The sequence below is a fragment of the Mustela lutreola genome, chromosome 4 (assembly GCF_030435805.1).
Source record: "Mustela lutreola isolate mMusLut2 chromosome 4, mMusLut2.pri, whole genome shotgun sequence".
Taxonomy (NCBI): Eukaryota; Metazoa; Chordata; class Mammalia; order Carnivora; family Mustelidae; genus Mustela; species Mustela lutreola.
This window is the reverse complement of record NC_081293.1, coordinates 54,318,594-54,345,282: the sequence shown is the minus strand read 5'-3', so window position 1 is coordinate 54,345,282 and position 26,689 is coordinate 54,318,594. Positions and strand designations below refer to the sequence as shown.

General features: G+C 42.1%; 2 protein-coding genes across 6 annotated transcripts in view; both read right to left on the bottom strand.

Annotated features, from left to right (window-relative positions):
- ASCC1 (activating signal cointegrator 1 complex subunit 1) overlaps positions 1 to 26,689 on the bottom strand; it is a 104,426-nt gene that overhangs the window by 12,328 nt on the left and 65,409 nt on the right. For 4 of the 5 annotated variants that reach the window (XM_059169988.1, XM_059169987.1, XM_059169986.1 and 1 more), the window contains exons 8-9: positions 19,706 to 19,830; positions 13,236 to 13,321 (exon numbers count right to left, since the gene is read on the bottom strand). In XM_059169988.1, the coding sequence (XP_059025971.1) occupies positions 13,236 to 13,321; positions 19,706 to 19,830 (211 nt within the window). The remainder of the gene's footprint in view (positions 1 to 13,235; positions 13,322 to 19,705; positions 19,831 to 26,689) is intronic. The other variant, XM_059169989.1, reaches the window with a different exon arrangement.
- Positions 23,814 to 24,620, bottom strand: LOC131828851 (V-type proton ATPase subunit e 1-like). Its single transcript, XM_059169991.1, has one exon. It carries the CDS (start codon positions 24,555 to 24,557, stop codon positions 24,312 to 24,314), a length of 246 nt encoding a protein of 81 aa, XP_059025974.1. The 5' UTR covers positions 24,558 to 24,620; the 3' UTR covers positions 23,814 to 24,311.

The following is a 26,689-nucleotide window of genomic DNA, read 5'->3' as shown; positions in this document are numbered from 1 at the left end:
ACAAGAGAGATGAGTATTTCCCACAACTGTAACAGGCATTCTGTTCCGAGTTCATGGAAATGTAATCAGACAGACCAAAGACAATGGAGTATTTATTCTCCCTTCCCCAAATATGCCAAGACTCTAGTTTAGTGTTTTATGTGCAGCAGACAGTCAAGGAAATATGTATTTCCTGTTGTCACCGTCTTTGCCAAACCATGGCCTCTATCTCGTTGCTCTGCAGGTTAGACCCTTCCAAAGCCGTCATCCCCTGCCTCAGCCAAGACAACACATACACGTATTCCAGAACCACCACAAAGATGAGTAATCAATAAACATAAATTCAAAAGAGAGTAAAGGGAGGGGAAAAAAAAAACCAAAAACAAAAACATCGTGTATGAACAGACAGCAACAGGCCAGAGAAGGAGCATCATTCTGGAATGGATATTGGCTCTGTCAAAAGATCAGCTGAGTGCTCGTTTTCCAGTTTCAATTTAACGATGGTTTCACTTCGCTAACATTCATGTCTTAGGTTGCCCTCATTAGTGTTTTAAGACTTCACTTTCCAGGCAAAGTGACACATAGAGCAAAAGTAGAGGAAAAGTTTTGATAAAATACTCAAATAAATATGAATCTTCCTCCTGGCTCCCACCCCGACCCAAGAGCCTAAAATAAGACCCTATAAAACCAAACTGAAGCGGGGCGCCTGGGTGGCTCAGTGGGTTAAGCCGCTGCCTTCGGTTCAGGTCATGATCTCAGGGTCCTGGGATCGAGTCCCGCATCAGGCTCTCTGCTCAGCAGGGAGCCTGCTTCCTCCTCTCTCTCTCTGCCTGCCTCTCTGCCTACTTGTGATCTCTGTCTGTCAAATAAATAAATAAAATCTTTGAAAAAAAAAAAAAAAACAAAAAAAAAACACCAAACTGAAGCATTTTAAACTGCACTTTTATCTCTGATGCTTGAAAAAACTGCCCAATCACCTGACAGAAGGATTTTATTTCTTTTCTTTTTTTTTTTTTAAGATTTTATTTATTTATTTGACAGACAGAGATCACAAGTAGGCAGAGAGGCAGGCAGAGAGTGAGAGAGAGGAGGAGGCAGGCTCCCGGCGGAGCAGAGAGCCCGATGTGGGGCTCGATCCTAGGACCCTGGGATCATGACCTGAGCCGAAGGCAGAGGCTTTAACCCACTGAGCCACCCAGGTGCCCCTATTTCTTTTCTTATATGGTATATTTATTACTAACAAAATATGAAAAAGCCCCTAATGATTTCCTGAAATCTCCCACTGTCATGAGTTTTGTTTTTCAACCATCAAGAATGGAGGAGGAGCCATATTTTATTACTAACAGCAAAATAATAGTGGCCGCATTTTGACAAAAGGTCTTGTCCCAGGTTTGTTCTTTTTTTTTTTTTTTTTTTTTTTTTTAAAGATTTTTATTTATTTATTTGACGGAGAGAGTTTACAAGCAGGCAGAGAGGCAGGTAGAGAGAGATGAGGAAGCAGGCTCCCTGCTGAGCAGAGAGCCCGATGCGGGACTCGATCCCAGGACCCTGAGATCATGACCTGAGCCGAAGGCAGCGGCTTAACCCACTGAGCCACCCAGGCGCCCCCAGGTTTGTTCTTAAACTCCACGTTTTTCTGATATTCACGCTAATTATAAAATTTGCACAATTTATTTACAAGAGCAGTGTTATTTCTCATTCAATAATTTTTTTAAAAGATTTTTATTGGGGCACCTGGGTGGCTCAGTGGGTTAGGCCTCTGCCTTCGGCTCGGGTCATGATCTCGGGGTTCTGGGATCGAGCCCCGCATCAGGCTCTGCTCGGCAGGGAGCCTGCTTCCTCCTCTCTCCCTCTTTGCCTGCCTCTCTGCCTATTTGTGATCTATCTCTCTCTGTCAAATAAATAAATAAAAATCTTTTTTTTTAAAAGATTTTATTTATTTATTTGACAGAGATCACAAATAGGCAGAGAGGCAGGTAGAGAGGGGGAAGCGGGCTCCCTGCTGAGCAGAAAGCCCAATGTGGGGCTCGATCCCAGGACCCTGAGATCACAACCTGAGCCGAAGGCAGAGGCTTAACCCACTGAGCCACCCAGGCGCCCCTCATTCAATAATTTTTATTAATATATTCTGTAATAAGGCATAAATGATATGGCAAAAGAAATCACTGTTCATCTTTCAAGTTAATGAATGTGTACCACAGAGAAACATAAAATTAGTCTTGGCTATATTCTGAAATAAAAAGAGGTTAAGTGTAAATTCAAGTTCATTATGATCCATATCAGCTGAATCTTGCTATGTGGAGTATTGAAGTTGCAATCAAATTTAATTGAAAAATGAACTTCACTTATTAACAGAGGATTGTGAGTTATGAGCTATAGATATATTTAATGTGGGGCTCTCTTTTTCTTGAATTTAGTAAACTCATTTAAAGAAAGAAATAAACAGGGGCACCTGGGTGGCTCAGTGGGTTAAAGCCTCTGCCTTCAGCTCAGGTCATGATCCCAGGGTCCTGGGATCGAGCCCCACATCGGGCTCTCTGCTAGGCAGGGAGCCTGCTTCCCTTCCTCTCTCTGCCTCTCTCTGCCTACTTGTGATCTCTCTCTCTGTCAAATAAATAAATAAAATCTTTAAAAAAAAAAAAAAAAAGAAAGAAAAAGAAATAAACAGAGGCACTTGGGTGGCTCAGTTGATTAAGTGTCTGCCTTTGGCTCAGGTCATGGGTCCCGGAGTGCAGCCCTGCCTAGGGTTCCCTGCTCAGTGGGGAGTCTGCTTCTCCCTCTGCCCCTCCCCCAACCCATGCCCTCTCTCAAATAAATAAATAAGATCTTTAAAAATGAAAATAAATAAAAATTTGCTAGAAAAGATTCAAGTAAATAACAATTCAATAAGATTGACTGTTGGGGCGCCTGGGTGGCTCAGGGGGTTAAGCCTCTGCCTTTGGCCCAGGTCATGATCTCAGGGTCCTGGAATCAAGTCCCGCATCGGGCTCTCTGCTCAGCAGGGAGCCTGCTTCCTCCTCTCTCTCTGGCTGCCTCTCTGCCTGCTTGTGATCTCTGTCAAATAAATAAATAAAATCTCAATAAGATTGACTGTTAACTAAATATGATATGCCTAGTATATCTTGAAAGTCTATTAAATATGAGCATCATAGCTAATCATAAAGTTCTGTTGGGGGTTGCCTAGGTTGCTCAGTCGGTTGGGTGGCTGCCTTTGGCACAGGTCATGATCCTGGGGTCCTGGGATCAAGTCCCACTTTGGGCTCCTTGCTCTGGGGAGCCTGCTTCTCTCTCTGCCTCTGACTGCCACTCTGCCTATTTGTATTCTCTCCTTCTCTGACAAATGAATAAATAAAATCTTAAAAAAAAATAAAGTTGTGTTGGGTGAAATAAAAGAAAACTAAACTAAACTCTAACCATTTAGGTGTCAGCAGACTTTTCCCATAAAGGGCGAGGTGTCCATGTGGTATCTGTCACAACTTCTCAACCCTGGCACTGTAGCACCAAAGCAGGCAGATGTGCATAGCCAAATGAGGGTGGCCGTGTTCCAATAAAACTTTATGGACCGTGGCATTTGAATTTTACGTGATTTTTACATGTCCTAAAGTACGACTCTTCTTTTGATTATTTTTTTCCAACCATTAAAAACCTTCACAGTTTGCGGGGCCATATGCCAGGCAGGGGGCAGGCAGGACACAGCCGGCCCTCAGACTACAGCTTGCGGGCCCCTGCTCTAAGAGTTTACAATCTCAAGTACGGGGTTAAAAACCAACCCCTTTGGCAAAGAGAAAATCTTTTTCTTCTCCTCCTCCAAAATCTGATTTCTGTAAAAGGCAGTTTTAGTCAGTCAATCCAGAAAAGCTAGCTGAGTGTCTGTTGGGTGCAAAAACATTGCTAAACACTGGAGAGCACAAGACAGGTCTCTGCATGATCAAGGTGAGGCGAGAAGGGAAGAGTGCCATTGCCTGGGATGGGCCTTACCAATACAGACAGAAGTACTATCTGTATTTGAAGATAAGTAGAATTTGCACATAACAAAACTGCAGTAAAAGAGAAACAGAGAGATACGGACAAAACCTTAAAAAGTAGCCCTACATGGCAGTGAATTTTTTAAAAATAAATAAATAAGTAGATTTAGTGGCAAGGAAAAAACCAGGAGAGCCAACAGCCACTGAAGCCAAGAGAAGAGAACATTTGAAGGAGAAAAGGGCTTACTACTCTCAGTGTGGTTACTGGGGAAAAAGTAAAAGTAGGTCAAGGCACTAAACAAACAGGGGCCACTGGTAACCTTTTACAGTATTGTTTCAGTTCAACAATAGAGGTGAGAGCTAGGTTGCAGGGAATTAAATAGGGAATAGTTTGAAAAGGATGACAGCAAGAAGAATGGCTTTTTAGAGAAATGAACTCTCATTTCTTCAAACAACAAACATTCTAATGAAAGATGCTGGCTAACTTCCTAGTAGCTTACTCTAATATGAAACTTTCTAATTAGAAAATTGTTCCTTACATTAAACTTTTATACCCTTTGAAATCAAATGGCCCAATTTTTACGGTAAGATCAACAATTAATAAAAGCTGCATCTATTTTAAACACTGAAACAAAACATAGCCAAGACTTCAATAAACTCTTCTGGAAGGAGGATATCAAAAAATACGTGTATACACAACAAATGGCTAGTGTCCTATCCCCTCCTAAGTGCACGTCTGTTTTTCCTTCTTTTAGAAAATTTTATTTTGACAGTTTCAGACTTACAGAGAAGTTATAAGAATAGTAAAAAGAATTCCTGGATAACTTTTATCCTTCTTTTTTGTTTAAAAGTAGGTTTACCGTCTACTTTAAGAAACATTATTTAGCTGAATTACCTGTTTTGTTTTTTGTAATGAATTGGAAAACAAATTTCAGCCATTCAGTTTATTTTTTCCTTAAGATTTTTATTTATTTAGGTGTGCCTGGGTGGCTCAGTTAAGCATCTGGTTTCAGCTCAGGTCATGATCCCAGGGTCCTGGGATCGAGCCCCACATAGGGCTCCCTGCTCAGTGGGGAGTGTCGACTGTCCTCCCACTGCCCCAATCCTGTCCTCTCTTAGCCTCATACACGCACACTCTAATAAATATTTTTTTTTTTTTTTAAGATTTTTATTTATTTATTTGTGAGTGAGAGCAAGAGAGATCACAGCGGGAGAGGGAGCCTGATGTGGGGGCTTGATGCCAGGACCCTGAGATCATGACCTGAGGCAGATGCTAGCCGACTGAGCCATCCAGGTGCCCCAACTCAGTTTAAAAAGTGCTGGGGGCCAAGTAGTTTCATTAAGTTGTCTGTGATGCAGTCACGAGCTGTAGGGAAGAAAAATCTAATACAAGCTCACTTCCTAAAACGCCTGTGCTCCTTTATCAGTGAGCTGAGGTCTTTCCATCAGCTCTGCCCTGTTCTTTCTCCTCTCCTTCGGGGACTGACTAAACGCAGGTCAGTTAAGATATTCTCACTCTGTCCTTTAGGTCTCTTACTCTCTCAGCTCCAATTTTTGCCTTTTCCTCTGTCCATGCAACATTCTGGATGATTTCGTCTGACCTAACTTCCAGCCCACTCCGTCTCTTTAGCTATGTCTACTTTGCTGCTAAACCATCCACTGAGCTCCTCATTTCAGTTACTGCATTTTACAGTTCAAGCATTTCGATCTGGTTTTTAAAACTGCAATGTAACTGCAATGTCACAATGCTTTTTATTTTTTTTTATTTTTATTTTTATTTTTTTAAGATTTTATTTATTTATTTGACAGAGAGAGATCACAAGTAGGCAGAGAGGCAGGCAGAGAGAGAGAGAGAGAGGAGGAAGCAGGCTCCCTGCTGAGCAGAGAGCCTGATGTGGGACTCGATCCCAGGACCCTGAGATCATGACCTGAGCTGAAGGCAGCGGCTTAACCCACTGAGCCACCCAGGTGCCCTCACAATGCTTTTTAACAGTTCCCAATTACTTGGTAACAATTTGAAGCTTGGCTTTTAATTTCTCTGAACACACTAAACATAGCTGTTTTCAGCCGGAGTCCCATGACTCCAGTATCTCGTGTCTTTGAGTCTGGGATGTTTGCTTATGGGGAGCGGTCTCCTTACAGGCCCAGCTGTCTCTGTGTACTGGCCATGTTGGGGAGAAAGTTCCTTGGAGGAATATTATTAGGCAGAGGGTGATGAAACTATCTCCTGGAGAGGATTTTTCTTTGCAACTGCTGGGTGCCTCGGGGCACTCCCAATCCAGAGCCTCCTTCATCCAACTTCAAGAACTCATTCTCTCTCTACTTTCTCCTTTGAGACTCTTTTTGTTTTTTCACCTGTAATTCTCCTTTGAGAATCTTTTTCTTCTCCACTTAGAATCTTAACGGTTAATTTTCATACTGCTTACGGATCCTCTTTTTCATATTTTCCCCTTATATTTTCCATGTCTTCACCTTTGCCAGAGATCTTAACTTTATCTTCTAATCCTTAATTGAATATATGTACATTTGTATGTATATATGTGTGTGTATATATATATATATATATATATATATATATATATATATAATGTAATTTCCATGGAGTCTCTTATTCTCCAATTGACCTTTTCCACAACATCTTAACTTAATAAATGAAAATCTTCAGAAAGTTGTATGTTCACTCCTCTAACACATTTCCTACTTCATATGATTATCAAGAATAATGTGACTGCTTTTGTTATGGAGAAAAGCTATTACAAAATACTAGTATATGGGGCACCTGGGTGGCTCAGTGGGTTAAAGCCTCTGCCTTCGGCTGGGGTCATGATCCCAGGGTCCTGGGATCCAGCCCCCCATCAGGCTCTCTGCTCAGCAGGGAGCCTGCTTCCCTTTCTCTCTCTCTGCCTGCCTCTCTGTCTACTTGTGATCTGTCTGTCAAATAAATAAATAAATCTTTAAATGTTCAGTAGAATTCAGTGAAATAATCTGACCCTGGGATTTCTTTAAAAACAAAAAACAAGGGGCACCTGGGTGGCTCAGTGGGTTAAGCCACTGCCTTCGGCTCGGGTCATGATCTCAGGGTCCTGGGATCGAGTCCCACATTGGGCTCTCTGCTCAGCAGGGAGCCTGCTTGCCTTCCTCTCTCTCTGCCTGCCTCTCCGTCTACTTGTGATTTCTCTCTGTCAAATAAATAAATAAAATCTTAAAAAAAAACAAAAACAAAAACAAAAAAAAACAAAAAACAAAAAAACCCAAAATACTAGTATGTCTGAGGGAACTGAATTTGTTTAAGTGTCAATAGTGTCAATATGTCTTATTGCTTATAGCTTAGAGAGGAAGTGACATCTGTTTACTGATTTTACATCAAGATTAGAGTTTCACATCACAGGAAAAAAAATTTCAAGTCACAGAAATATCAGGCGTAAAAACGACACCATAGCTATGGCTGTCAGGAGAGACAAGAATTTTATTCTACATTTGATTTGCTGTTGTTTATTCTGATATAACAGTGCAATGGAACACTTAGTGATAGACTTTCAAAGAAAGCCTTTCTGAAAGAGTTGAGTTTTTGGGGGGGGTGGGGAAAGAATTCTAAAGAGCCATGTATCCAAGAAGTAATTTTCAATAACAATATATAATACAGCTGAAAATTGAATTGGATAATGGATAACAAAAGACACAATGTTTTCTTCCTTAGTGATAATATAGTTTCTGGGGTGACTGGGTGACTGGGTGGATCAGATGGTTGAGTATCCAACTCTTGATTTCGGCTCAGGTCACTATCTCAAGGTGGTGAGACTGAGACATCCACAGGGAATCTGTGGGAGATTCTCTTTCTCCCTCTCTGCTCCTCCCCCACTCTTGCGTGAGCATGCTGGAGCACTCTCTAAGATCAATAAAATTTTTTTTAAAGAAGAAATAATATAGTTTCTAAATGCCAGTCTCCCTTTATAGTAATTAATGTCTGGGGTTTTTTTTAGGTAGGCTCCACACCCAATTTGGGTGTGGGGTTCGAACTCATGACCGCAAAATCAAGAGTCCCATGCTCTACTGACTGAAACAGCCAGGTGCTCTTAATATCTTTTTTTTTTTTTTAACTACTATATAGCTCTCAATCTCACTTATCTTCCCTAGAAAACAACAAAAATGAATCCAGCTGTTCAATACTCTTCTAATACTGTGAAACAAAAGTAATCATTCAAAACAAGCATCTTTACTGGTGTTTGAAGAATTTAATTGTGACTTTGTTACCTTAGGACAAACTGGAATTGGCCAGGGAGGGACATGGGAGGTATGTTCTCCTTTTTGACCTTGGTAGTAGTTACACTGTTCACTTCATGATTATTTGTTAAACTGTGTGTGTGTGTGTGTGTGTGTGTGTGTATTTCATGTACTTTTCTATGTATATGTTTCATCAAAAAAGATAAAATAGTACATATTTTTAAATGGCTTCCTTAAGCAAATTAAATAAAGATCTCATTTAAATTCACTTATTCGACCTGTCCTTTTGTAAAGATGTTAAGGGGCAGAAATAGAACAAAAGCAAAAATGAATGAAATTTTTGAGTTACTGTCATTTACATCTTTCAAGAAAAGTCTCAATGTGGCTAGATAGATTAAAACCTATTTCCAAAAAACAAAAAACAAAAAAAAAAAAACCTATTTCCAGGGGCGCCTGGGTGGCTCAGTGGGTTAAAGCCTTTGCCTTTGGCTCGGGTCATGATCCCAGGGTCCTGGGATCGAGCGCTCTCTACTCAGCGGGGAGCTGTTTCCCCCTCTCTCTGTCTCTGCCTGCCTCTCTGCCTATTTGTGATCTCTGTCAAATAAATAAAATCTTAAAAAAAATAAAACCTATTTCCAAGTAAAGTATATTTTTTTTAAAAAAGATTTTATTTATTTATTTGAGGGAGAATGAGTGAGAGAGAGCATGAGAGAGGAGAAGGTCAGAGGAAGAAGCAGATTCCCCAAGGAGCTGGGAGCCCGATGCGGGACTCGATCTTGGAAGTCTGGGATCATGACCTGAGCTGAAGGCAGTTGCTCAACCAACTGAGCCATCCAGGCACCCCTCCAAGTAAATTATTAAAAATTAATACAGTTTAGGAAGCCTGGGTGGCTCAGTCAGTTAAGAACTGGACTCTTGGGGGGCGCCTGGGTGGCTCAGTGGGTTAAGCCTCTGCCTTTGGCTCAGGTCGTGATCCCAGGGTCCTGGGATTGAGCACAACATCAGGCTCTCTGCTCAGCTGGAAGCCTGCTTCCTCCTCTTTCTCTGCCTGTCTCTCTGCCTACTTGTGATCTCTCTCTGTCAAATAAGTAAATAAAATCTTTAAAAAATTTTTTTATTTTTAAAAAGAACTGGACTCTTGGTTTCAGCTTAGGGCATGATTTTAGGGTGCTAGAATCAGCCTACACTGGGGATCCATACTTAGCAGGGAGTTGGCTTCTGCTGTCCCTCTCCCTCTGCCCCTCCGCCCCAAATGAATAAATAAATCTTAAAAAAAAAAAACTTAATACGGTTCCCTCTTTCTCTAAATTTAAAGATTCCTGTATATAAAGTGGAAAAGGCACAAATCCATCTCCTTTTTACTTAGTTTATATTTTCCAGAATTTTTAAGTGTCTAAAGAAATGGCACTTTCTTTCTTTCTTTCTAAGACTGTATTTATTTATTTGACAGAGAGAGAGATCACAAGTAGGCAGAGAGACAGGCAGAGAGAAAGGGAGAAGCAGGCTCCCTACTGAGCAGAGAGCAGGCCTCGATCCCAGAACCCTGAGATCATGACCTGAGCCAAAGAAAGTGGCTTAACCCCCTGAGCCACCCAGGTGCTCAAGAAATTGCACTTTCATGGTGGCCTTTGATTCTGGACTGAGAGCACTTTCTTTCTATTCCTTCCCAAATACATCACCTGTGCCTTTGTTTGCATGACACCACCTCCTCTGGTGAGCACCAGCTCGGGCTCGGATATCTCCTCTTCACTCTGCAGTTAGATGCCATGCTTTCGAACAGGTAATACCGTACCCCTGTTCCATGTGCTGCAGCACAGTTCTGGCAAAGTGATTTTACGGCTTAAGGCCAGCTCAGAGGCCCCCCAAACAGATCGCCACTAAGACCACTTTTCTCTGCAAAGCTGGCAGTCACTGGTGGCCTGCTTGCAATGGGGCAGTTATCTCTGGCAGTATGTCTCTAGGTCAGCGTGGTTTCTCCAATCACAAGTTTATAACTGCCTCAGGGATGAACAAACAACATCTTTGTTTTTATCTCTTAGATCAGAAACAGAAACTCTCTGAACAGTGACTACCCTCTGTGTTTGGCCTAGGTCTTCTTCCCTTGCACATTCTCCTTTCAGAGCTGTCAGGCTTCCCTCACAACCCACCGTAACTAAATAGGTTCCTTTTCTGTTTCAAAAAAGACAGTACAGTGGTTCTTTAGTTGTCAGTTCTTACAAAGTCCTTCTTAAGGTAAGAACATTTTTATTTTAGCTAGGAATAACCCAATGCTGGTCTATTACTGTGGTAACAACTCTCGAAAGGGCCATACAAAAGAAAAATGTGGCTTCTACCTCCCAAAGTCATTAAAGACTTTTTCTCTTTCTTATTAAGGCACCCAGAACACACAATATTACACCAAGCCAAAAGGACCAATTCTCTTCATGGAGTAGAATAGCAATTGGCCGTTACTTATTAAATTCTTACGGCAATGAGCAATGACTTGCTTTCTCGTTTTGTTTCTCTTTGAATAGTAGATGAAGTTGATTTTTTTCCAAGGCTGCTTCTCATCACCAGCATTCCTGATCCTTGACCTATGCAGCTGTTAATATGCTACACACATATGCTCGGGCCCCTGAACAGCCAGTGCAGTTGACCTTTCGGTTTTCTCCAAGTCAGTCCCTATCTTGTTAGTGAAATTGATGTTTTTTCCTTCTAAACATAATAATCTTATCTGGCATAAAACCATATATAATTCATTGGTATTTATTAATCTTTTTCTCCCCAAGGGTTTCTGGGCCTGTGGGTTCTCATGTTCTGAGAGAAGCATGTTCATTCATGGTAATGCCAAAAAGTGGGCTACTATAGCTACTTCACAAACACAATTATTACCTCTTGTGCATTTAGGCATAGGTAATTGTGGGAGGCCACGTTTTACCTTTATTCTCAAAGTGAATTCCCTTGACTGAATATAGGTGAAAGATTACATTTTCTGCAGCTAATGACTAAAAAGTAAAATATTGGACACTGAATCAAAGGACACTTTATTCTAACTATCTGTGTTCAAAGGTACTTCTCCATGTTCTTAATTCACCCTCATCGTTCTGTACTATAATTGCCTATTAACCGTCTGTATGCCTCAAAGACAGGAAGCCCCTAGAAGGCAGGGACTGCATCATAATGGCTGCTTTTATCTGCAGGGCACACGGTCTGGCAGATGGTACACCCTCGTAAGTATTTCTGTTGATGTGTTAGTACTGCATTCAATTCAAAGTCTAATTCTTAATTAGCCACAATTTTAGACTAATTGGCACACACCATTGCCCCAACATTTATGGAATGACTTCTAATCAGAGTTCATCACAGTTCAAACAGGTATGCCCAACTTCAAATACCTAATGATCTCTACCTAAACACTGAGCATTTTTATGGGAGGCAGCAGAAACAATGCTAACCCCGTGATTTGAATCTTTCTGTTAATTCAGACTTGGCTACTAACTACCTGTGACCTTTGGCAAGTTGCTTTAACCACACTGGTTTACAGTGTGGTTACAGCTCTTAAAATTCCTAGGAGGCATGAACCAGTAAGGGTACTACCAACATAGCAAGCCCTTGTTAACACTAGAGGGAGCTACATCCATGTCACCACTGGGGTGGTGAGGAAGACTTAGAGGCAAAGCATCTTGAAACTGGAAGATTGGCTCTCCAGCCACGGCACATTCTCTCTGCCATCACCCCCCTCTTCCAGAGGGTGCAGCACCCCCAACTTGACTTTCATCCACACACCTCTGGAGCTGTAATCCTAATTCCAAAAGAATCAAGTTGGCTTGAGTCATTCCTACAGATTTCTTTCCCTGTTCAGTCTACTTTCTTTCTTAATCAAACTAACAACAACAACAAAAAAGCAATTATTGGAAAAGCCCCAGGAAATGAGATGGCGGAGGAAAAAGAATCATATCACACTGAAGCTGGGGACTGGGAAAATAAGTAAACTACAGCTGAATTAATTAGCAGCTTGCCACTCAAACCAAAGCTACCACAGTTACTCTGACAACAAGAATACCACTCAAAAAAGAGGAAAGGTATCAAGGAAAATAAGAAATTGACATAGCGCTGCAGGGTAGGAGCCTGAATGCCTGCCTAAGAGGGAATCTGGTCACTGCCATGTCAGGCTCTGCAGTAAGAACTTTGCAGCTGCTGAAATGATGTCATCAATTAAAGGTAATGGGGTCACACTAGGCATTTGGCAAGAAAAGTGCCCAGTACCCAGATAAGGAAACAGAGGATGAGGGGAGAAGGAAAAAGAAAAAGCATTTTTTTAAAGCTAAAGATTATTTTGAAGTTATATACACACACTCTCCTCCCAGCTCCCAAAAATGTATGGCCTTGAAAATGTATGACCTAATCATTATAGAACAAGTGAAATGAAGAATCCAAAACCTCTCCCTTGTATCAACTTCTGTTTCCGTTTGCCCAGAGGCACAATGACATGCTAACCTGACAGAGACGGCATAAATTGTGGTTGTTACAGAATGTGGTCTGTAGGAGAAAGATAAATGCCACCCTGAAGAACCCTTTTTATGGAAATTTCATAGGTTAATTTAACACTCAAGAAGCAAAGCCTCAACAGTCAGAGACCACCTACTTTTCAGAATATGGGCTATTCCTGAATAAAAACAGATTACAAAACAACTTTAGAGAGGGACTATAGGTGAAAAGTCTACTAGAACAAAATAAATAATTCTTTTTGACTTAAAAAAAATGCAGACCCAGTCCTACAGAGGTAAAATAAAGAGTAAAACTCCCTAGGTTAAAATCAACGTATTCCTATGAGTTCAAGTAGTCAGGGTTCTAAGAGACATCACAACCTCAGCAGATTCAAAAAGATTTCTTTTCCTTTAGGACATTAACATACACACACACATACGTGTGTGTGTGTGTGTGTGTGTTTTGCCAGACCTTTGAATCAATGATCCTCATGAGAAGAATGAGAAAAATATATTTTACTGTTAAAAGGAGAACAACTTGTTTTCTACTCTTATCTTAGGACACATGCCAAAGGCTTTCCAATTCACCCTGTTATGTACTGACCTTTAAAATGTTTCGCCCATCAAATGATTCTCTTTCCTTGAAGATATATTTGCCATCAGCTGTATAGAGATTGTACCTGCCTTCAGCTGTAAATATTTCAAAGATAATGTTAGAAGAGATGCTTGGGTTATTCACATTTGTTTTCTTTTGGGTTTCTATAGGTACAACAAGCAAAATCCTCATGTACTACTGGGATTGTGGCATAATAGGAGGGAAAAACATCAGTCTGAGTCAAGAGGCCTGGCGTCCAGTCTCAGTGCGGTCATTAATTCAGTACACATTTATTCATTCAACACTGTCCAAGTACTCAAGGTATGTTACCTATGTAATTAACCATATTCTTTTTTTTAAAGTATAGTGGACATACAATGTTATATTAATTTCAGGTGTACAACATAGTGATTTGACAATTCTATACATTACTCACTGTAACCACCATCTGCCACTCACTATCTGTCATGCAATGTTATTACAATATTACTGGCTGTATCCTCTATGCTGTACTTTACAGCTCTGTAACTTATTTATTTTATAACTGGAAATTTGTACCTCTTAATCCCCTTTACCTATTTTGCCAACCCCATCCCCACGTCCTCTCTGGCAACCACCAGTTTGTTCTCTATATTTATAAATGTGCTTCTGTTTGTTTGTTTTTTTAGATTCTACATGAAAGCAAAGGGGTGCCTGGGTGGCTCAGTCAGTTAAGCCTTTGGTTCAGGTCATAACCTCAGGGTCCTGGGATCAAGCCCCAGGTCAGGCTCTCTGCCCAGCAGGGAGTCTGCTTCTCCTTCTCCTTTCCCTCTATGCACTCTCTCTCTAATAATAAACAAATACACTTTTAAAAAAATGTATAGATTCTACATATACATACAACCATTTGGTATCTGTCTTTCTCTGTCTGATTTATTTCACTCTGCATAATATGCTCTTAGTCCATCCATGTTGTCACAGTGGCAAAGTTCATTCTTTTTTATGGTAGTCCGTTGTATATGTATACACATGTACACACACCCCCACATACATCTTCTTCACCCACTCATCAGAAATACAAGAAATAACAAGTGTTGGCAAGGACACAGAGAAAAAGGAACCCTCATGCCCTGTTGGTGGGAACACAAACTGGAGCAACAGTATGGAGGTTCCTTAAAGAAAAGTGAAATAGAAATACCACATAATCCTGTAATTCCACTTCTGTTTTAAAAGAAAATGGAAACACTAATTCCAAAAGATATATGTACCCCTATATTTATTGCAACATTATTTACAATAGCCAAGATATGGAAGCAACCTAAGTGTCCATTGATAGATGAATGGATAAAGAAGATGTGGGGGGTGTGTTTGTGCTTGTAAAATGAGCCATATTATTAGGTAAATTATGTCTCCTCTATGGACTTCAGTTCATTTACGCAGTTCCAGGTTAAGACTAGGTGATCTCCAAAGGTTCCCTATGGTCTAAAAACCCAAGATTTTGTATAATCTACATGCATTTTTAAATATGTAAAAATATTTAAAAATTCAAACATTTGTAGTAAAAAATGCTGGCAACATTAATTTGGGTTGCAACCAACATTAAGTGGGCTGGTTTAAGGACTTCCCCAAAATGAGAGAGCCCCTTTCAGTTGCAATCAAAGGTGTCTTTACAGACATTCTACACAGAAATGCAGCAAATCTATGACCTTGTGTTAATTTAGCTTGCTAATCCCAAAAGACATCCGTAAAGTATAACAGGAAAAAGGATTTCAAAGGAGAGGGATGGCAGGTCAAAAAGAGTGAAACACCATATTCTATGTCCTTTTCAAGTAAAAATTAAACCAGAGAAGAACCTAAGGTATAGAAAATTCAAAGCATCGAGTGCCTGGGTGGCTCAGTGGGTTACGCTGCTGTCTTCGGCTCAGGTCATTCCTGGTATCAAGTCCAGTATCGGGCTCCCTACTTGGTGGGGAGCCTGCGTCCCTCTCTCTCTCTCTCTTTGCCTGCCTCTCCATCTACTTGTGATCTCTCTCTGTCAAATAAATAAATTTTAAAAAATCTAAAAAAAAAAAAAAAGAATTATTTAACCCTCAGAATATTTTCCAAAACATCAACCCCTTTCCTGCCCACCAAAAGACCCTCAAAAATATCTGTACTTCCAATTCTGGAATATGCTCTTTTATTATATATAGATATGGAGACTACAAAGTCAGAATTGGTAAAATATGTCCAGGTCGGTAACTCCATGAGCATAACATATGTTAACTAGTCCACCGGAATTACACTTTGGTAACTTCTAATGAAAAAGTACTCTCTTAATCAAAGATCCCAAAACCATGTATATTTCCCAAATTAAAAACCGGTCCCCTGTTAAGAGGAGATGTGAAACTTTAAAGATATATTTATTTAATTTAGAGAGACAGAGAGAACATGCACATGCATGTGTCCCTGGGGTGGTGGGGCAGAGGGAGAGGGAGAGAGAATTCTAAGTAGACTCCACACTGAGCACAGAGTCTGAAGTGGGGCTCGATCTCATGACCCTGAGATCAGGAGCTGAACAGAAACCAAGAGTTGGACACTCAACTGACTGCACCACCCACATGCCGGTGCCCCAAGAAGTGATGGGAAACTTTAAATTCATACTAAGCAAATATCAATTACAAAGCAGTAATGAGGAGTGACTGGGTGGCTTGGTCAGTTAAGTGTCCAACCCTTGATCTCAGCTCAGGTCTTGATCTTGGGGTCCTGAGTTCAAGCTCCGTGTTGGAGCCTACTTAAAAAAGAAAAAGAAAAAGAAATAAAAAACAGTAATGATATCTGAAGATTGAAATGGGTTTTGAGGGGTAGGGGCATAGAGGGAGAGAGAATCTCAGGTAGCCTCCATGCCCAGTGCAGGGCCCCATGGCGGGGCTCAATCTCACAACTCTTAGATCATGACCTGAGCCAAAATCAAGAGCTGGATGCTTAACCAACTGAGCCACCCAGGCGCCCCTGAATTATGTATTTTAAATGAGGGAATCATACAGTATGTGAATTATATCTCAATAAAGGTGTTATATTCAAACTATCTCTAGAAGGAAAGGATAACTAGACTGTGAACTAGAAGGTTTTCTTACATGGAGCTCTAGTGCTAACTGAATATAAATCTGGAACCACACAATTTAGTAGATACAGATTCCTTTATAATTCAACTCTTCTATGTCAAAATGTGGTTAATAATGGAGTATGGTAAGAGTTCTCAAGCAAGATTTAAGGACTAGGGCATTTTCAGAATGTATTGCTGATAGCATTAAATGTCTAATAAAATACTGTCTATACCTGCACTGTCCAAATTAGTAGCCTCTAGCACATGTGATTATTTAAACTTAAATAATTTAAATTAATTAAAATGAAAAGTTTACTTTCTCAGCCTTGTAGCAACCTCTAAGTGCTCAATAACTACATGTGGATAGTGGCTACCATACTGGACATCAGGTAGAGAATATTTCTATCATCACAGGGAGTTCTACTGGATGATACCGGATACGATATGTCTTCTGAACCAAAGAATTGAGTGTATATTCTAGAGTTATAGAACTATGTCTTTACGTAGAGATGTTAAAAAGTACCTCATCTCAGAGGAACTGACTATGCTTCCAAACTTAAAACTGACCACCCAGAACAAAATAAATACTACAGGGGCGCCTGGGTGGCTCAGTGGGTTAAGCTGATGCCTTCGGCTCAGGTCGTGATCTCAGGGTCCTGGGATCGAGTCCCGCGTAGGGCTCTCTGCTCAGCAGGGAGCCTGCTTCCTTCTCTCTCTCTCTGCCTGCCTCTCAGTGTACTTGTGGTTTCTCTCTGTCAAGTAAATAAATAAAATCTTAAAAAAAATAAATAAATAAAAATAAATAAATAAATAAATACTACAGACTCCTTTAAATGTTCCCAGTGGACAAGATACCTATAAATGTATATGTATATACAAGCATACATAAATATACATACATATATATATATATATATGCACATATAAATGTGAAATATTCTGGAAAATGTATTTTCTGAAATTCCAAATATTCTTCTGCAATACTACTACCCAAATGCAAAAAAAAAAAAAAAAATTAAAAAAGTATTGCATCAGAACAAGTATAGAGTTTTGGATTCTATTAAGTACCCAAACAACAGTCTATATGCTTTGACTGAGTCATTTGAACCAATTTTGATCTCAGTGCTCCTGAAGGTAAAATAGTGATTTATTTAGAAAAATCTTAAATAAAATATAATCTAACATCACAAAACATTAACACTATAACTAAAATGTGGACAACTACATATCTCTTAGTCCTACAATGGCAAGTGACTTCCAGTTGGGATCTTTGGTACATGTCTGAGAGAAATAAAAAGATGTACAGCTGACCCTTGAACAATGGGGATTAGGGGCACCAACCCCCATGCAGTTGAAGTTCGTGTATAACTTCTGACTCCCCTAAAACCAAACTACTGTTGGCCAAAACCCTTACTGATGATACAACCAGCCAAATAACATATTTTGTAAATTATATGTATTATATACTGCATCCTTACAATAACGTAAACAAGAAAAAAGAAAATATTTTTTGCCTGACTTTATTTGTTTGAGAGAGTGAGAGTGAGAGAGAGCACAAGAAGGGGGAGGTCAGACTCCCCACTGAGTAGGGAGCTCAATGTGGGGCTCAATCCTGGGACTCAGGAATCATGACCTGAGCCAAAGGCAGATGTTTAACTGACAGCCATCCAGGTGTCCCCCAAAAAAAGAAAATTGGAAAGAACAGAGGTGCCTGGGTGGCTCAGTGGGTTAAAGCCTCTGCCTTTGGCTCAGGTCCTGGGATCGAGCCCCGCACCCATCGGGCTCTCTGCACAGTAAGGGGTCTGCTTCCCTTCCTCTCTCTCTGCCTGCCTCTCTGCCTACTTGTGATCTGTGTCTGTCAAATAAATAAATCAATTCTTTAAAAAAAAAAAAAATTGTAAGGAACAGAAAATACATTTATAGTATTATACTGTAGTTACTGAAAGAATTCCTGGTATAAGTGGACCGGCACAGTGCAAACTGTTGTTTCAGGGTCAACTGTACTTTGACAAGAGGGACACACAACCTGTCCTAAAGTATAAATCTACAAAGAGTTTATGGGTTAAAGTCCTGATGGAGTCCTCTTCCAACCTAAACTTCCTAAAACCAATGTTAGGTCCTAAACAAAGGAAATAAAACCCGAACATGAGATTTTTGGTGCTGGTATATTTCAAGCAAGTTTTAGAAGAAGCTGCATGTAATTTGAATATGTGGCTCCTGATCAGATGATGCTGACTGTGCTGGAAAAGCTTTCACTTGGGGGTAGGGTGGGAAAGGCAATGGGAAAAAAAAGAAGAATCCTTTTTGAAATGTAGGTAACCATCCCAAATGAAGGGTTAAAGCAAGGCATTCTTACCTAAGGCTCAGAGTCCATGAGAGGAAACATTATTACTCTTAACACCAGGTTTCTCAACCTTGGTGATATTGACATTTCTAGATACTTCTTTGTTAGGGTAGGCTGGCCTGTGCATTGTAGAGAGTTAATAAGCAGCCTCTTCCCACTAGATGCCAGGAGTAGCAACATACCCTCAAGCCCATAAGTGTGACAACCAAATGAGGATGAGGGGAAGAGGGCACAGGGCAGAGTTGTCTGTAGTTGAGAACCACTGGACTAACCTAATCTTCTCTCCTACTTTCTTTATCTTTTTTTTTTTTAAAGATTATTTATTTTTATTTTTATTTTTATTTTTTTTTAAGATTTTATTTATTTTATTTGACAGAGATTACAAGTAGGCAGAGAGGCAGGCAGAGAGAGAGAGAGAGAGGAGGAAGCAGGCTCCCTGCTGAGCAGAGAGCCCGATGCGGGACTCGATCCCAGGACCCTGAGATCATGACCTGAGCCAAAGGCAGCGGCTTAACCCACTGAGCCACCCAGGCGCCCCAAAGATTATTTATTTATTTATTTATTTATTTGACAAAGATCACAAGTAGGCAGAGAGGCGGGCAGAGAGAGAGAGAGGAGGAAGCAGGCTCCTGGCCGAGCAGAGAGCCGGATGTGATGCTCAATCCCAGGACCCTGGGATCATGACCTGAGCTGAAGGCAGAGGCTTTAACCCACTGAGCCACCCAGGCGCCCTCCTTATTTCTTTTTTCCAAGAAGACACCAAGTATTGCAGGGGACACACTTATACTAAAATAATTTTTCACTGTTTACCTAAAATTTACCTGGGCCTCTTGTATTTCTTTTCGCTAAATCTGCCAACCCTATGTGCAACAAAAATCAAGGATCTGGAATGTCACAGTCCCACACAAGATACGTGCCCTCTCCACTTCCACTGTGCTTATCAAAACAAGTTAGAGATTCAAAGGAAGAAGATTACCAGACAGTCTTGGGTAGCCAGTCTTGTTTGAACCCCAGGAATATCACAAGGCCTTGCTGATCATAAGCTATGCTACAGTTCTATGCGGGACTTACCATTGGGGTCCTTCCTAAATAGAGTGTTCATCACCGTTGCGTGGAGTTTCACACTATTCCACTCTTTCACTATTAGTCCAGATGCCTGAAAGCGTTCCAGCACTCGATCGACTAATTCTTGCAGCCTGAAGAAATTGAAGGAAGAAGTATAAAAATCTCAGTACACTCTGAACCCCTGATTATTGATTCAATGTTTATGGAGTATCTATTCTGGGCCACTCACTGTAAAGACCCTGCACGAGGGGAGGGAGAGGAAAGGCTACAGTTCCCACCACCTCCCGGGGGTTCACAGCCTTGTGGAGCAGACGGTCATGGAAACCAGTCACTGAAATCCATCATGGGTAGTGGGAAGGGCGGGATCAACTGTACATGACGAGGGCCAGGTTTTCACAGGAGGTTAAAACATGATCTTTAAGGAACACAGAGGCTTAGAACATCTCACGACAGGGCTCGAGAAGCCAGGCTCAACAGAGTTGCCTCAAAGGAAGTGCCTTATTGCTTCATCCAGTCAGAGAACCTAGAGCTACCATGTGGTCGATATGTTTCTGCCAGGCTCAAAGGAGGTCTGGTATGATTTTAAAACATTTGCTCCCTGGGAAGGAACCTGAGAAGATCCTTGGACACTATCCCAGTGTTTCACAGAGGCTGAAGTGGAGTACCGATGAAGAAAACAATAGGCAAATCCACAGGCTGCGTGATTCCTTCCCATGTGGACTCCATGTAGCTCTAAGCAGTAAGAGTTCTGCAGTGGCTGAGTTCTGGCTTGACGACAGTCTTTCACTCTAGAACTTCTCCCAGAAGCAGTTCTTGCACAGAAGTTTTCATCCTGTTCAGGTGTTTTGCTCAAGGGCCTGAAGAACTCCCTTTACCATTTCTTTAAGGCCGTTGTGGTGGTGATGAACTCTACCAGCTTTTGACTGTCTGGGAAACTCTTCGATTTCTCCTTCAGTTCTGAAGAACAACTTTGCTGGCTGTGCCAACAAGAGGGGTCAGCAACCCCACAGGGGTGAGTCGAGCAGATCATGGTCTGGGGCCTCAGGAAGGAGCCATCTTCTCTGTCCACCCACTCCTCTGATGGTAAAATGCAGCCTGTAGCTTCTCCATATCATGCCAAAATGTCTACCGTGAGACTGAAGCAGCTCATGCTGGATATGTGGACGGTCCCCATCAAATGACAGGGCAGTGTGCCTGGTGGCACTTTTGGGGGCAGCTTGCCCCTTTCCACCTTCCCCTCAACCTTCTCGGAGATTTGTGCCAATGCTCATTGACTTCCTGGTGCCGAGTCATCTTCCATGAGTCACGAGTGTGCTAATGAACAAAAGACTTCACGTTTTTAGATGTACTAGTAATACTCTTTGTATGAAACATCACCTCTTTCCTGGACACAAGTAGCCCTGAGAAGTTTAGAGAGTTCATGAATCTTCCACTGCTTCTTGGGCCATGGCCCCTGTGTGATGGCCCACAGTGTAAGCACAGTGACCAGAGAGCAGCTGCTCCTTGAGCAGGGCTAGACAGGTTTGCTTTATGTGAGATGTGGGCCAAGCCTAGCCCTTGTGGCCCATTTGTGGGAGCTTGCCCTGGGCAGAACATTCTGGCTACAGCAACTCAGTTGCTTAATGTCTGTCTCCAAGTGGACAACAGCCTCTAATATCCCGACCCTCCAATGATCCTTCCCCCATTTAGATGTGAGCAAAACAACTCCTTTTGCTTGCACTGCATGCACTGCAGCAAGAAGAAGTTACTGTCCTCCAGAAATTGACTTGGAAGCACAAATGATTATTTTCCCTTTCATGGTTTTCAGGCTCCAAAGTTCCAAATTAATCTTCTTAAAATTCTAATTTACCTTAATTGCTTTTTACGAAATACTATCTACTAATCAAAGAACATGTATAAAATGAATAAACCATAATTAATAATAGTAACAATAAAGTAAATACCCATGTCCCCTCCACCAAACTTCAGAACCAGAACACAGGGCAGGGACTAGGGCTGAATGAAGTAAGTGAGGAAATGACCTCGGGCACAAAATTTAAGGGAGTGCCAAAAAATGCAGTAACCAAAATAAATCATGTTTTAATGCAATATTTTAAAAAGTCAAAATTAATGCCAAAAAAATCCCATGATGGGGGCGCCTGGGTGGCTCAGTGGGTTAAGCCGCTGCCTTCGGCTCAGGTCATGATCTCAGAGTCCTGGGATCGAGTCCCGCATCGGGCTCTCTGCTCAGCAGGGAGCCTGCTTCCTCCTCTCTCTCTGCCTGCCTCTCTGCCTACTTGTGATCTCTCTCTCTCTGTCAAATAAATAAATAAATAAATCTTTAAAAAAAAAAATCCCATGATGAACAAAATATCAAAATTTTGAATGAAGATGAGATCGGTGTTGCTGAGCTCTCCCTTTGCATCAGGCTCCAGTGTGGCCTGGCACAGGGTAGAACACGAGAACACACTCATCCTTCAAGATGTTCTGGGCTCTGGAGACCCCTGTGACTCTGCATGGCTTATGACCTTGGCACTCAACACACGTCTTCTCATCAGGCTTCTTCCACTCAGCTTGGCAACTGCTACCTCTGTGCCTTCTGTTCCCTGAGCCACAGGATCTACCCCCTCCCTCCACCTGTGCAGATCTTACCATCCTCAAACCGCAACTCTTCCATGAAGCCTTTCTAACCACCCTAACACCCTGCACTCCCCTGTATCTGTGAGCGGTGATTCTGTCCTTCTCTGGAATGCTGATCCCCTTAGCATTCTCAGGTACAGTCCCTTGCTGCTGCACATCTCTCTGTCCTGTTCCCTTACTAGACTGCATGCCCCTGAAAAACATGTTATATTTTCTTCTATCTTCCAGAACACCATTATACTTGGGTTTCAGTAACTGCTGGCTATGACTGCTTAATTGATGGATGTGACTAGTTAAAAAGTGACAAGTGAGGAGTGCATGGGTGATTTAGTCAGCTGGGCATCTGACTCGTGGTTTCAGCTCAGGTCATGATCTCATGGGTTGTGAGTTCGAGGCCTGAGTCATGCTACGTGCTCGGTGGGGGAGTCTGCCTGAGTTCTCGCCCTCTGCCATTCCCCCCAACTCGCACACACACTCTCTCTCTCAAATAAATACTTAAAAAAAAAAAAAAAGTGGGAAGTGAATGTAAAAAATAAGCACAGTCTTGAAGGATTGCTGAAGATTCACAGATAAAACTGGTAAGGAAGGACACTTCGAGCAGAAGAAACAGCATGTACAAAGATGTCAAGGCATGCACGATCACATCTTCTTTGGAAAACTGCTGATTAGTGAATATAGCTGTAGCAGTGAGTGAGGGGAAAGGGACAACGGAGACGAGCTGGAAAGAAGTGGTGGTCGGACCATCAGAAGCCACAGAGATCTTAACAAGAGAATGATGTGGTCAGATGTCCATTTCTGAAAGCTGACGTTGTAGCAGAGTCGAAAACACTTTAGTATATATGCTGCCAAAGCGAGCACAAGTCAGAACACTTTAGAAGAACAGACCAGCGATACAGAGGTCAGCCAGAACAGTGTTGGCCATTATTTTCAACACTCAATATTTCATCCTCATCATGACTTGTTATCCCTATTTTACCAATGAGGGAACTGAGGCATGGACCAAAGTCACATAAGTGATCCGTGGCACATCCAAAATCAGAACCCATGCTATCTGGCTTCAGAGTACATGCTTGAAGGACTGTGCTATAAAGGGGGAGAGGAGGGACATCTAAACTGTGGCAGGGGCAATGAGAACTGAGACCAGATTACAGCTTCACGGGAGCCATGTGAGAGAGAAGCTGGTGCCCTCAGCCATGGTGGCATTCAAACAGAGAGCCGCTGACGTGACTCACAAGAGTGCCTTTCATGACCAGGTGGGCCACTGACCAAGGTGGGCGGCTGTGGAGAAGCAATTGCTACTGTTAGGCTATGTCGTTCCAAGTATACTGTGTATGCTTTTGAATATGGGACATGGGAAATCAAGTAGGACAGGTCCAAGAGAAGGATGAAAATACAAGCCTGAAATACAAGAGAAAAATCTGGACAAAAGATAGATTTGGGTGAGCATGCTCTTTTTTTTTTTTCCACAGAAAGCAGAAAAATAATTTATTCCAGTAGATGACAGAAATAAGAAAGTCATCCTGAAAATATACTTTGGTGTAATTCTGTTAGAACAGATATTGCCTCTGAACAAGCTCTCTGCTCTCCTACTGACTGCCCCACTGGATTCTGTCTTGTGACAGTTAAACACTTTGCTGAGTCCCTTGCTGTGACCATGCAGGAGTCATCTTCGAATTCACAGGTTCCCAGGAGAGAGCAATATATTTCCCAGAAGAACAGCACCTTCTAGCTCAGAAGAGTGCATGAACGCTGTATAGAGTCAGCACAGTTTAGGTTTAAGTAGGCACATAATTTGTTGAAATGTAAAAAAGGTGACAGGAAAAAATACTGCATTATAGAGTAAGATATTCAAATGTGGTGTGAGTATTTAAGGCAGCTGATGGCCAAAACAGGTGAGTCAAAGAAGGTGGTCTGGGTTTGGAGTTGACTTTGCATCTAGAGGAATTCTCTTTGTGACCTCAATGATGGAGCACTGGCGAGCAGGTCTTCCTCCTTAAGGCCAATGATACTTGAGGTACCAGATGGTTTCATTTTTCAACTGTGGTCCAAAGAGAGGGTTGAGTTGGGCCAGAATTGCAATCAGCCAAAAGAGAGAGCAGCAAACTGAACAGGTTACCAGCATGGTGGTGATAACTCCCCGGTTGGGACCCTTAGGGATAAACCAGGGCACGCAGAAGCCGACGAAGCCCCAGAACACGCTCATCACGATAAGAGGCACAGTGAGGCCATTATACACCATGGTTGCTGCCGGAGCTACCAGCCCTTACCCAGCCGCCTCACTTTGGTCCCACCCCGCATCCTCTTGATTTCAGTTCAGGTCATGAGACTGAGCCCCGTGTCAGGCTATGCTCAGCACTGAGTCTGCCTGAGATTCTCTCTCTCCTTCTGCCCCTCCCTCCATACAATCTCTGCCCTCTGCCATCCAAATTAATAAAATCTTTTTTAAAAAAGAGATTTGGGAGTCAGGAGTGCAGTAGTTAAAAGCACGGGATAGGGGCACCTAGGTGGCTCAGTCATTAAGCATCTGCCTTCAGCTCAGGTCATGATCCTAGGATCCAGGGATTGAACCCCACATCGGGCTCCCTGCTCAACGGGCACAATGCCTGCTTCTCCCTTTCCCACTCCCCCTGCTTGTGTTCCTCTCTTGCTGTGTCTCTCTGTGTCAAATACATAAATAAAATCTTAAAAAAAAAAAAAAAAAAACATGGGACAGATGCAGTCATGCTGGGAAGGATTCATAGTAAGCCATAGAGAGAGCTAAAGACAGAGCCTTAAGGGACACTCCTAAGGCAGGGGCAGAGAAGGAACAAGCAAAAATCATCAGTAAAGAGGAATAGGAAAAGACTTCAGAAGAGGACCTCAAAAAGGCTGAAAGGAGAATTACAGGAGGAAAAAAAATCAGCACAGTACAATACCACAGAAAAGTAAGGTAAGAAAAGGAACAAAACAAGGCCTATTTACTTCTCACAGTCAGAGCATCCTGGAAACCTCCCCAGAAGCAGTCATGCCAGCACAACAAGATGGAAACCTTGGTACAGAGGACCAAGGCAGAAACCAGAGAGGGAGGGGAAGGGGATAAGCACACATCAACTCTTTCCAGAAACTTGAAAGGAAGCGCAGAAACCAATGTCTTGATAATCAGAACATACAGAACTGAGGACAGGTTGTTTGTGTTTGTTTTCGATGAGGAGAAAGAACTGAAAATGCTACTGACGACAAAAAATTATCCAATAGAGAAGGAAGACGAAACTTAGTAGAGGGAACTACAGAATAAGATCTCGAAGGAGACAGGAAGGGCTGATGTGCTCCAGGTGATGGGAATACAGAGGTGAACAAGCCCCTGCCCTCAGCAGCTTATGTGCTACTGGAAGGAGACAGACGGACAGCAGACACACACACACACACACACACACATACTACGTCAGGTGATGTTACATGCCATAAAGAAAATGGAGCAGGAAAGAGGGATAGAGAACACCACTGGGTGTACATGTGTCATTTTATACAGGGTGGTTGGGGAAGGCCTCCCTGACACACTGATATGTGAGCAGAGACTCAAGCAGGGATCAGCACTGCACAGAAAAGGAACAGCAAAGGCAGACCTACGAGGCAGCAAGTGTGAGGTATGACTGAGGAAGAGTTAAAAGCCAGTGTATGGAGTGCAGCTGAGGGGAGAAGAGCTGAGGACAGAGAGGTGGGGAGGTCACGTCCCATGGGGCTTACATAGGGCTTGTAGACCCCTGTAAAGACTGGTTTTCACAGAGTAAGGTGGGAGCTTTGGGAGTGTTTTCAGCAGAAGAATGACATGACCCGGCTGACATTTTAAAAAGAAACCTCTGGCTGCCATTCAGAGGACAGCAGTGGAGGCAAGGATGAAGGAGGAAGGCCTCCAGGAGGCCTTCACAACAACCAGTTGGCTGGGATGGTGGGGGGAGGTGGTGAGAAGTGGATGCTTTTCTGATATACTGGTGACATGAGTGAAAGGTGATTCTAGAAGAATTTTTGTCCTCAACATCTGAAAGACTGAATATCAAAGAGAACAACACATCCAAGGATTCGTGAGACATCTGTAGAAAGGGAAGGGCAGAGATGAAATGGAAAGGCAGGCTGAACAAAGCCAGGCTGTGGGGGCTCCTGGGGCCAGAGCAGGTTGGAATCTTACTGGGTAGGCTGCAAGAAACCAAGGACGGCCAGTAAGAAGCAAGAGACACAGACAAAACCAAAGGTGTGGAAAGTCACTGAAGAGAGGTGTGCTTTCTGACATCAGGGTCTCAATTTTTTCTCTGATTACAAAATAATACATGTTCATTATAGGGGTACCTGGGTGGCTCAGTAGTTAAGCATCTGCCTTCAGTTGAGGTTATGATCCCA